The sequence below is a fragment of the Tasmannia lanceolata genome, unplaced genomic scaffold (genome assembly GCF_043159265.1).
Source record: "Tasmannia lanceolata isolate RefF3 unplaced genomic scaffold, GAP_Taslan_0.1 ptg000025l, whole genome shotgun sequence".
Lineage (NCBI taxonomy): Eukaryota > Viridiplantae > Streptophyta > Magnoliopsida > Canellales > Winteraceae > Tasmannia > Tasmannia lanceolata.
Genome location: NW_027518702.1, coordinates 13,260,373 through 13,272,943, shown reverse-complemented (window position 1 = coordinate 13,272,943; position 12,571 = coordinate 13,260,373). Strand labels below are relative to the sequence as shown.

The window sequence follows — 12,571 nt, the reverse complement described above, 5'->3', positions numbered from 1 at the left end:
CTTCATAAAAAATCCCAAAGTTTTGATAAAAAACAACAGCAAGGTAAGAACACTTACTGAACAATTTGTGAATGAACTTTCATATCAAAACTCCATAGAACTCACCAATTCCACAACATCATACACACTAACATTGATGAGCAGAACCTTTATAACTTGCTAGAATTTCCCAAATTGATGATTTTTCAAATGGGTTCCTTCCATAATATCACAAGTGATGTAAGCTAGCCCTTTGGTTTAAGAAATAATGTGATGAGTAAATAATGGTTAATAACCTTCTGTGCTAATAAGTTTCAGAGGGTATGGAAAGATGCCATTAATTTACTTTAACCTTTTACCATAAGTAATCACTAGAAGTGGTTAACAGCAGATATTGGTTGCAAGATGCGGCGATTCTCTGGAAAAATTTCTGTCCACAATTTACATGGAAATAATATAATTAAGGTTAATTCAGAGGGATATCATCATACACTGAAGGTCCCTCTAAATAAAAATTGATTAGGGTAGGTTCAAGTTATCAGTATTGTGTGTTTAAAAAAAGTAGGAAATTCTGACATATTTTTCCTGTCCAAAAATTTCCGGAAAATTCCTTCAATCCAAACAGGGCCAACGACTTGGTAAGACCTATGCTACCTGGTTTGCTCAACACCATATCGTACTGCAAAGCTGTATGCAATACAGTTCATAGTAGTAAGCCAAAACTAGCAAATTAAGAAGCAAAATTTTGATTTCCGGCTTCAAAATTTTTAAGATCAAATATGATTTTAGTTTCATTTTTTAGTATCTACTTCTCGCCTCTTTAAGAATTTAGGAAATTGAGAAGAATTTGTTGGGAATTTAACTGGGTAGAAGTAACTCACCCCTAAAAGCTAGCCGTTAGAGGGAGGGTGCCCATTCCCTTATAACCCATCCCCATCCATTTCACTTATCTGATGTGGAACTATTTGCTTTCGAGGGGCAAACCGAGCTCTCATACCATTTGTTGGAAATTTAACTGGGTAGAACTTACCCCTAAAAGCTAGCCGTCAGAGGGAGGGTGCTCATTCCCTTATTACCCATCCCGGTACATTTCACTTATCCGATGAGGGACTATTTGCTTTTGTGTGGAACCCCAACAGGATTTGAATGGTTTTCCAAATATAGATGGTACAAAAACATAAGTAACAAGCCAGGAGAAACAAACCAAAGAAGCACACCCAGAGCGAACTGATATTCCACCCCCCCCCCCCCCCCCTAACGGTTTCTGTGAGAATGGTTTACTGATTGAGGATAAATTCACGCCATTTAACATTTTTCCTTGCATTTAAAACTTGACGGATAACGTTAAAGGGGGGGGGGGGAGAATATCATTCCCCTTTAGTATATTGGCACTGCCAAGTTTTAATAATTGCACTAACTCACCTTGTCTTTGATTATCTAACGGCTTTCGCAGTTTATTACAATTCCCAAAAAGCTATCAAAAGCCAATTAAAAAAAAGGAAAGGCAAGGTGCGGTAAGGCAATTATCAAAACATGACATTTCCAATATCAGTAGCCTAAATTTATTTAGAGGAATGGAATAAGTAAAGAAGGAATTCATGAAGCAAATCCAAATATATTTCAGTTTATTTCAACTATAAAAAAGTGGGGTTGAGCCTCTAGCTCAATTGATTAAGGCTCTGCCTTTCAACCGTGAGGTCGGAGGTTCAACCCCACCTTTAACTACCAAGGAAAAACTATAAAAAAAGTCACTTACAATATTTGAATATTCGAAATAATAATTCACAGATTTATTGTGGCTTGTCTTTCTTATACCAAGCATGAATCTTACAGAAGGTTGTTTGGCTATTGATATTCGCGCTACCATTTTGATAATGAGGCAAACTCACCTTGTCATTTCTTTTTAATTGACTCTGGTTAAATAAGAAAAGACAAGTTGAGTTCGCTCCATTATCAAAACATGATAGTGCCAATATCAGTAGCCATTTGCAAATTACCAGAAAACCAAGAAGATATTAACATGTACAATTAAATATCTGTACTTAAATATCACAGCGCATAGCATTTTAGTAGGTACTACTATTTCTCTGATAGAATGTAGAATTATAGCATTGATTAGAAGGAATTAAAATGACAATAAAAAATATCAAGAGGATAATGACTAGTAATCACCAATTCTCCCTGCATTATATGAAATATACATTTCAGGGCTTGAACAGTTACAGTTTGGTCATTAACTTACATGCTTGGATCTTGTATCTTTGCTAGGAGTTCTTGGAGTTGAGAACACAGCCTAGAGACTTCAGGGGAACTCCCAGAAACTTTGGCCATTTGCATAAGCAAATTACATTGTTGATCTCCCAAAGGAGTCAACTGAGAAGATAGCTGAGGAACAAGGAATGGATGTTGAAGAAGCACGGGTATCCGCCATCTTTCATGGCGGTCCCAAGCAAGACATTCAGGGCTAGAACAGTTACAGTTTGGTCATTAACTTACATGCTTGGATCTTGTATCTTTGCTAGGAGTTCTTGGAGTTGAGAACAAAGCCTAGAGACTTCAGGGGAACTCCCATAAACTTTGGCCATTTGCATAAGCAAATTACAGTGTTGATCTCTCAAGGGAGTCAACTGAGAAGGTATCTGAGGAACAAGGAATGGATGTTGAAGAAGCACGGGTATCTGCCATCTTTCTTGGCAGTCCCAAGCAAGACATTCAGGGCTTGAACAGTTACAGTTTGGTCATTAACTTACATGCTTGGATCTTGTATCTTTGCTAGGAGTTCTTGGAGTTGAGAACAAAGCTTAGAGACTTCAGGGGAACTCCCATAAACTTTGGCCATTTGCATAAGCAAATTACAGTGTTGATCTCTCAAAGGAGTCAACTGAGAAGGTATCTGAGGAACAAGGAATGGATGTTGAAGAAGCTCGGGTATCCGCCATCTTTCTTGGCGGTCCCAAGCAAGACAATTCTTCATAAGATCAATTAGCCATGGGTTTGAAACTGGTTCATATTTTATCTCATGGTTTCGATCTGTTATGACCTTGAACTTGGCCCAGAATGTCTTGTATTCAGAAAATGGTGTCCTCCCATAGACCATTTGGTAAAGAATGCAACCAAGGGACCAGATATCGGATGGCCGTCCATACTTGATAATGTTTCCAGTTTCATCTTGCTCATTCCACATAAATGCTTCTGGAGACATGTAGTTGAGGGTACCCACCTGCAGCAATATAAGGTTCAGTTGCTTGTTCCATTCCCACCTCTAGGAAAAGTAAACAGTACGCGTGGTTTACGGGTGATTGCACCCATCCGCAGGGAATAGTCCTGCCCTAAAAATTGGGATGGGGATACCCCATGTCATAAAAAAACCATCACGATAATTTGCAATCTTTTAATAAAATGAAAAAATTCTGAAATTTTCCTGAGATTCTAAGCAACCATCAAGATATCTCCATATTTTAGTTTTTCCTGGTATAAACAAAAAATATTAAAATATCATGAGATATAACCTCCCCAAGAAATTCCTGAGACAAATATTTGTGACTGGCTTAGAGTGAATGACAACCTGGGCATCTCGTTGGATATTTGTTGTATCACTCATTATAGCTCTGGCAATCCCAAAATCAATCAGCTTCAATGAGCCTTTGACAAGGAGAAAGTTAGCAGGCTTCAAGTCCGAATGCATGATACGCTCCTCATGTATCGTATTTACAGCTTGAAGTATTTGCTGCAGAAACACAGTGTCACATTCTTTTCTTTTCTTTTGCAAAAAAAATCAAAAAATTCTTTCATTTTTGGCAAAGGATAGACAAGTTTATATGGGCATATGTCATGAATGATTCAACATGAAAATATATGGGCGTATGTCACATCAAATTGACATGAAAAATACATCTAGCAAAAGCATGTAATGACCCACATAGGCCAATGAACTAATTACCTGGGGTTTTGCAAGTAATTAGACCAAGTCAAGGGGATTTGACTTTTGCCCATTCATGTCATAGCAATATTAACATAAAATTGGATAAGAAAACTGGAAGTTTGATGGAAGAAAAAAATGAGTAACAGGAGAAACGTCGATTTGTATCACAGATAATGAAAAATGAAAATTTTACCTACATTATCAGTTTAGACATCATACAGTTCAAATACACAATATCTTTCTTCTTGACGTACATTATTTTCATTGAAGTACTATTTACATTTTTTATTTTGGTATTTGATTCTGCGGCAATCTGTGATAACTCTGCAATTTACGATCCTACTGCATGCATGTTCATTTTTACTCCATTAAAATTAATTACAGGCACAATTATCTGATAACAAAAATGAGACACGACACTATATTGGTGGACAGAACGATAGATATCTGTTTGGAACAGATCAGATCCAAGGACGTTTGGTAACAAGTGGAAATTCCTCAACTGTGATGTGGACGGAACAAACTCTTGGGTGAGTTGTAGTCAAGAATAACAGGTTTTGTGTTTGACTAGAGGTTCTATAGGTTTGGAAATAGGTCCAGTTCTGAAATGCATTTCCAGATCTAACAGAGGCTAATTATCGTTCCAGATGCAGATTCAATTTATGTAGTTAACAGACAAATCAGAAATCGAATTCTGCTTGTTATATGTTGCTCGCAAACTCAAATCCATTGAAGATAGGGCTGTAATGTTTAGGAATTAACATTAAAGCTCGTTTTATCAAAATAAGAAAAAAGAACAAAAGATTTTGGCAAATAATAGCAAGATCTCTAAAGTATAAAAGCATCACACATGTGACAGAAAATTGCAACAGAATTTTCGAACATGAACTGAAAATTTCTTTCTGGATTAAACTAAAAGAAAATACTGATTACAAACAAAGATAGCAAGGAGGGAGAAAGTAGATCCTATGATGTCTCTTCCTTGGAGGGAGAATTCGCCTTCTTGAGCTCAAGGCACTCTACAAAACACCAAACACTCTCTCACAAACTTCATAAAATCTAGACTAACTCTAAGGGTTCGTTTGGATACACGTATTTTAGAATCTTGGATTTCCTCAAAATCTTAGTTGGGAGACGAGAGAAGAAGGAGACCGACTGCTTCACTTCTCTTCAGAATCTTGGATTTTAAGTAAGAAATCCGGGTTTTAGAAATCTCTCCCACATCCTGAGATTTCTAAAACCTGGAAAGATGGGATGATCTCCTGTTCTCTTGCTGACGGAAAAAGGGCGAGAAAACAGAAAACGACGGCTGTTCTCCTCCTCTCGTCTCCAAACTACGATTTGGAGGAAATCCAAGATTCTAAAATCCGCGTATCCAAATGGCCCCTAAATCTCTGCACCTTGGTCCTATTTATTGGCAGCAAGAGAAGTTTCTGGAGGGGTCCCGATGGTGCCAACTCCTTGTCAAGTTGGTGACAGCTGCATGGGAGATGACTTGGCAAGAATGGGCAGCAAAGAACCAGCTGTCATCGGTTGATTTGGTAGTCCACTTGCCTCATCCCATGGACCAGGTGTCTGCATCTCCCTTGCCCTTTCTCTTGCACCTCATCCCTACACACACTACACATACACCCCACCCCTCTCTCTCTCTCTCTCTCTCTCTCTCTCTCTCTCTCTCTCTCTCACACACACACACACACACACACACACTCTTTCAAGTCCTTTATTCTATGAAGAAAAGCCTATCTCCTCTACACTAAGTGAGGCCCAAACGCTTTGGCCTTCCCCATGTCTACATTATACTCCCCACCCCACCATTCAAAAAAAATATATATATATATATATATATATACTCCCCACCCCACTCCCTCTCTTAAAATGAGCTTGTCCTCAAGCTCTCATTATTCTTCAGAAGGGGTCGACACAGGTTCTAGGGTTGTCAGGGATGTCGTCCCTTCTACTCGGCCCATATCAAATACGTAACTTTCCAATGCAAGCCCTTTTACTCGGGGCCCGTCCTCCATACTGTTGCCATGTTCTCTCCTCAGTGTTCCCAGCCACCAGTTTACTACCAACAGTCTTTTGTTCTTGTTTCTCTCCTGAAATCCATACAAGCTTTCAGCCAAAAAGTCTATCCCGTCACCCAAAAATCTCTGCCATATAATCCTATTGTGAGCATCCACAAGTAAGAACTCCATCTCGATAAAATCAACATCTGCCCCTGCCAAATCAAAGTCTAGATCCTCTTCTGTCATCTCTGTCGGATCACGCTGATTCACCACTGTGACCTCGGTCTGTGCTTTAGGTTCCTCTAGGTCGTCCTTGACTAGAACAACCTGCAAATCAGCTCCTAGCAATTCCTCCTCTGGTACTTTTGTCAAGGGTTTCTCCTTGGCCTTCACCTCCTCCTCACTACTAGCCTTGGGTGGTGATTAGTGAAGGAGATGATGCACGATTAGGTGCCTGCAGCGTAGCCAACTGATCAATGAGGAAGTCTAGCATAGCCTTCTCTCTCTGATGTCTAGCTTCACGCTCCTGATGAGATTTGGCACCCCACTCAACTAATTTATTTTGCCAAGTCCACAAAAATCTGCCCAATGGTATTTCAAATAAAAAAGGCCGAGTTTAGCTTTTACAAAATTTCTTTTGATTTTTTTTTTCTGAAGCTACAGAACAAATGAGAAATTGTAATGCATTGAGTTTTTTTACTATCCAACATGGTTTCTAGTAAATATGGCTTAAATTGCGTAAGAACTGGAAAGTTTTGGAAGAAGGACATGCATAGAAAAATTGTTAGGGTAATCACCACTATCAGATCCTTAATTCACCAGTTCACACAGTACAAAGCGAAATTGTTAGGGTAATCAACACTATCAGAGCCTTAATTCACTAGACAGTTGCACACATTACAACTCAGAAGCATGAATTAAAGCAGAGGTACAAAGTTTTGGAAGAAGAAGGCTACTGCCACACATAGCAAGTTGTTCCGGTAATCAACACTATCAAAGCCTTAACTAAAAAATTCGCACAGACATAACAAAATGTTAGGGTAATCAGCACTATCAGAGCCATAATTCACTAGACAGTTCACATAGTACAAATCAGAACCATGAATTAAAGCAGAGGTAGAAAGACCTGCCAATAGAACCGGAGCCAATTTTCATCTATCTCCCAACTGGAGCTATCCATTTCCTTCCACTTGTGTGATAGCATATGAGCCAAATCAATTTCACCATATTCAAGTACCATGTAAATAAATCCATCATCCCTGATTCTGCAATCCTTGTTTGACGTGGAGCCACACATGACTTCCTCAAGCAAAGTTTTATCTGACACCTAGAAGGATTTGAAAGGGTATGTATTAAAAATAGTGGAAACAAATAATTTAAAGGAAAATAGGAGACAAGCATTTTTATACCAAAATAAGATATATGATGTTGTTGAAAACATGTGGTAGATCATGAGGCCCTTTGGCAATTGTTGGAAGTGCCACATAATTCTTCTATTAATGAAACTAGCTTGTGTTTTTGCTCCACTAAACCAAGCCAACCCAGCTTGGGATAAAAATAGTACATTGGTCATAGAAACAGTTAACAGTTAGTGAAAGTGCCATGCAAACTTGTAACATAAATCCCCCGTGCAAACAACTCATGGCATCCATCTGATAGGTTCCAAATTATATGTGATGTAATATAATTATACGTGACGAATATATAAATATTTAACCAAAGTAGCGTTGGCCACATGCATGGATGCACATAACCTTAGATCCATACGCAAAGGCCCAAGCACCAATCAAGTCATCGATATTGTTAAAGTACAAAAGATTAAATAACGCCATCTCCTCAGCTTAAGCTTTTGGAGTAACTGCTTGTTTCACAGATATGATCAAAGAGAACATAGTGGACTCCAAATTGAGAGGTGAACCACCAAATTTCACTGACAAATCTGTAGTAAATGAAAAGATTGTGCACCATCTCCTCAGCACAAGCACACAATCAGCACCTATTAATAATAACCTGATTGTGATTCCGAAGATGGTCAATCATGAGAATCTTATCTAGACAAGTTTCCAACACAACGCAATGACTTGATGAGGCATGGGGAATGAATGAAAAGATGGTCCACCATCTCCTCAGCACAAGCACACAATCAGCACCTATTAATAATAACCTGATTGTGATTCCGAAGATGGTCAATCATGAGAATCTTATCTAGACAAGTTTCCAACACAACGCAATGACTTGATGAGGCATGGGGATCTTCCACATTCTCAAAGACGGAGAGTTGACATTGAATTTCACCTCAAGCATGTTAGAGAATGATTTCAGAGAGAACGTCTTGCCGGACATGCCATCTAGATTCCCCTACCTTGGCGGCCTGGCCTAACTACCGAATATACACAGATTTCAATCTCCCCAAAAACTTGACAAATGAGTCCACATTCCTATAAAAAAATGGCCAATCTGAACCTAGCATCCCATTTTAACTTCTCATAGACCCATATGGAAGAATCACTCATACTCACTAGACGATCAGAAGCAACTCTACTAAGATCAGGAAAGTCCTCCCTAATAACTGAATTGGACAAAGTTAACCTAGCATTTATTTTCACCATATCAATAGAAAAATAAACATAAAGCAATAAACGCGCCAATAATCCAATTACAGATCAGCTAGTATTTGTAGTATGTACCTCGTAGTCAATAAGTTGTATAATATTATTCTTTCCCTTCAGTCTGTTTAGATAGACAATCTCCTGACAAAAGCCATGAGCAGTAGAATAATCACGCCCTTTAAGATTGATCTTTTTAAGGGCATAGATGGTACAATCAGATGAGATGACTTTATGAACCTCACTACTACCTCCACTTCCAATCTTGCCAAGCTTCTGATAGAGCTTACCATTAACTTTGAAAAATAAATCAGGATCATATATCTTTTTACGAGTGGCAGATGAACCTCTGCCACTAATAGCCTTCTCCAATTTGCTTTCTTGAGAAGGCCCTAGGCTCACATTTGATGATGACTTTTTCATAGCATCACCTGAAAGCCCATTCCCTTTAGTTGGCTTTTCATCAAAACGAACAGCCTTTCCATGATCTACAAGCCCACCTTCCAACCTCTCTCTTTCCTTTATGGAGGAACCTTGCCCCTTTGATAGGCTATGATCTTGAACTCCAAAGGAGGTCTCCGGAGCAGATGAAGAAACTTGGGTCGACACAGCTGTCTGTCTGGTCAGTACTGCACAGTCTACACTTGTGCTATGAAATGCAAGACTAGACGGAACTCCTAAGTCTCCCTGAGTTATGGGTTGAGGGTCTAAAGGTTCAATTTCCATATACGAACAACTATCTCTATGCGAACGGGGATTGTAAGTTGTTGAATTAAGCATGGGTGCAGTCATTGAATGGACAGATGTCGTAGTTGCACATGAAGAACCCGCAAGGGAGGATTGAGTCGTGTGATTAAGTGAGTCCTTCCCAAGAAAATCCATTAAGTGTTGATCATGAACTTGTACACCTGTCTTACCCGACAGACCGGTACCACCACCAGTCCTTGTACTTGTGTTAGACATCTCCGTATGGTGAAAGTCCCGCTGCTTAAGGTCCAAATCATTTGCAGTTTGCAGCCCTATTCGCTCACTCATACTGCATTCACTTTCTGTCAATGCAAGAGAATCCATATGAGATGACAAGTTGTCTATTCTAGTATCAGTGGCCATTTGGTCATTGGGCCCTGCACAAACAGAGAATAGATAGAAATATAGACAGATAGATAGAACCCATATGAATCTATATATTATAGCCAATGTAGATCCACAAAATCAAAATCAGAATATCTCCTTACTCTGAGAAAGGCCCCCAGGAAAAGCTGAGCTCAAATTGCCAGCCATAGTAAACTGAAACTTTATTGGAGCATCAATAGAGTCGTGTTGAAACGCTCCATGAGACAAAGAATATAGGACATCATTTTTACAATCAGTGGCGGGTTTGCTTTCATCTCTCTGCAAACCCAAATTTGCCACATTCTCATCACGGTTACTTGTTATAGTCCCCGTCATAGTCCCCGTAACAGTAGGCCGAGTGAGTGAAAAATCATCAGGCTTCCCCTCCGCATAAGCAAAGCTCTTCCTCTGATCAACCATCTCTTTTGCCATATCACCCTGCCTACATACCACATTTTGCGATTTCTCAGATTCTTGGAATTCATTTGCACTCTTTGATGTTTGTGGAACCAAAACTCGCCTCGCTCGGAGTTGACTAGATGGAACCATACCTGGAAAATTTTCCAGATGAAAAAAATGACAAGAGAGAACCAAATAGAAACCCTGGCCCTGTTTGGATTGCAAGAAAAATATTTATGACTGAAAAAAAATTCTTTGGAAATATTTTTGTTTCCACAATTTAGAAGGAAATGATATGATTATGGCTAATTTAGAGGGATATCATCATAAATTGAAGGTTCTTCCAAATAAAAATTGATTCGGATTGGTTCAAATTATAGTTCTTCGTGTGTATAAAAAGTAGGAAATTTTAGAAATGTTTTTCCTTTTCAAACTTTTTCCTGAAAATTCTTGCAATCCAAACAGGGCCTAATAACAGAAAAGTTCTCTATACAAAAAAAAAAAGAAGACTAAAGAACCAAATTGAAACCCTAAACAACAGGAAAGTTCTCTAGACCAAAAACTGACAAAAGAGAGGCAAAAAGAAACCCTAAATGTTAAATTGACCTAAAATTTCAGTACAAAATGGAAAACCCTAAATAGAAACTCAGCAAGAGAGAAGCGAAAATAAGCAACTGAAGCAAGAGAATGGCTAGCCGAGAGGTTTGAAAGTTGTCGTGACAAAAAATGACAAAAGAGAGCCAAACAGAAACCCTAAATGTTAAATTGCCCTAAATTTTCTGTACAAAATGGAAAGCCAGCGAGAGAGACGACAATAAGCAATTGAAGCAAGAGAACGGCTTAGTGAGACATTTGAAAGTTCTCCCGAAAAAAAAAAAAAAAAAAAAAAAACAGACAAAAGGGAGCCAAAGAGAAACCCTAAATGTTAAATTTCCCTACAATTTCAGAGCAAAATGGAAAACCAAAATTGATAAACAGCGAGAGAGACGAAAATAAGAACCAAATAGAAGCCTTAAACAACAGGAAAGCTATCCACACGAACAAATGACAAAAGAGAGCCAGATAGAAATCCTAAGTGTTAAATTAGCCTAAATTTTCAGTACAAAATGGAAAACCCAAAATAGAAACCCAGAAAGAAAGACGAAAATACACAACTGAAGCAAGAGAATGGCTCACCGAGAGATTTGAAGTTCTCCAGACAAAAAAAAAATGACAAAAGAGAGCTAAACAGAAACCCTAAAAGTTAGATTGCCCTAAATTTTCAGTAAAGGCAAAATAAATGACAAAAGAAATCCAAATAGAAACCCTAAACAACAGGAAAGTTCTCCACACAAAAAAAAAAAAACAAAAGAGAGAAAAACAGAAACCTAAATGTTAAATTGCCCTAAAATTTCAGTACAAAATAGAAGACCAAAATTGATAACCAGCGAGAGAAATGAAAATAAGTGACAAAAGAAATCCAAACAGAAACCCTAAATATTGAATTGCCCTAAATTTTCAGCACAAAATGAAAAACCCAAAATAGAAATCCAGTAAGAGAGATGAAAATAAGCAACTGAAGCAAGAGAATGGCTTACCGAGAGGTTTGAAAGTTTTCGTGACAAAAAAATAACACAAGAGATCCAAACGAAACCCTAAATGTCAAATTGCCCTAAATTTTCAGCACAAAATGAAAAACCCAAAATAGAAACCCAGCAAGAGAGAGGAAAATAAGCAACCGAAGCAAGAGAATGGCTTGAAACTTCTCGTGACACAAAAAAGACAAAAGAGATCCAAACAGAAACCCTAAAAGTTAAATTGCCCTAAATTTTCAGCACAAAATGAAAAACCCAGAATAGAAATCCAGCAAAGAGATAGAAACATAAGGAAATGAAGAAAAAGAAGGGCTTACCGAGAGGTTTGTGGCGCTTGAAAGCAGCTTGAACATGACGAAGCGAATCTAGTCTAGAGGGGTCTTTGTCTGGGTCTGAGATGGGGTTTTTGAGAGGTTTCTTTGATGGGGGAAGGTTAACCTCCCTCTCCATTGGTGGATCTCAGAGGCATCTCTAATTCCGTCTTGAGACGGATTTGGGAGGGGAGAAAGGAGAAATGGTTGGGGGCTCTCCTACTGCTTGCTTACTGCCGTTAGTCGTGAGAATTTTCAAATGGATTTTCCATTTCCTTTTTGCCGCTCTTTGTTTCTATACTTGGTTGGGCCCACTAGCCACTCTTATGTGCCTAATTGGGAGCACGGTTTTAAATTTCTACCGAAATTTCGGATTTCGGGGAGGAGCGAAACCGAAACGTACCCAAATCGAAATTCCTGAAATTTACGAAATTTACGAAATTTAGAATAGTAAATTTCAGGAATTTCATCGAAATTTATAATAAAATATTAATTTTTTTATTCCCGTAAAGAATTTCGATTGAAATTACAGAAATTTCGTCCAAAAAAATCGGGATTTCACGCGTTAAAACCAAATTTCGCCCGAAATTTTGGGATTTCAGCTAAAATTTCAGTTTCGGATAAGTCTGAAATTTAAGCCAAAACCGAAATTTAAAAC

At 38.4% G+C, this 12,571-nt stretch overlaps 1 protein-coding gene across 2 annotated transcripts; it reads right to left on the bottom strand.

Annotated features, from left to right (window-relative positions):
• Positions 1-2,110: 2,110 nt before the first annotated feature.
• Positions 2,111-12,165, bottom strand: LOC143857825 (serine/threonine-protein kinase MPS1-like). Of its 2 annotated transcripts, none has more exons than XM_077368343.1 (6): positions 11,920-12,165; positions 9,752-10,180; positions 8,598-9,640; positions 7,037-7,237; positions 3,545-3,706; positions 2,111-3,199 (listed from the first exon to the last, which is right to left on the bottom strand). In XM_077368343.1, exons 1-6 carry the CDS (start codon positions 12,050-12,052, stop codon positions 2,726-2,728), a joined length of 2,442 nt encoding a protein of 813 aa, XP_077224458.1. In that variant the 5' UTR covers positions 12,053-12,165; the 3' UTR covers positions 2,111-2,725. The 2 variants fall into 2 exon arrangements, with proteins under 2 accessions (XP_077224458.1, XP_077224459.1); XM_077368344.1 differs by having other exon boundaries at positions 8,598-9,565.
• Positions 12,166-12,571: the final 406 nt, after the last annotated feature.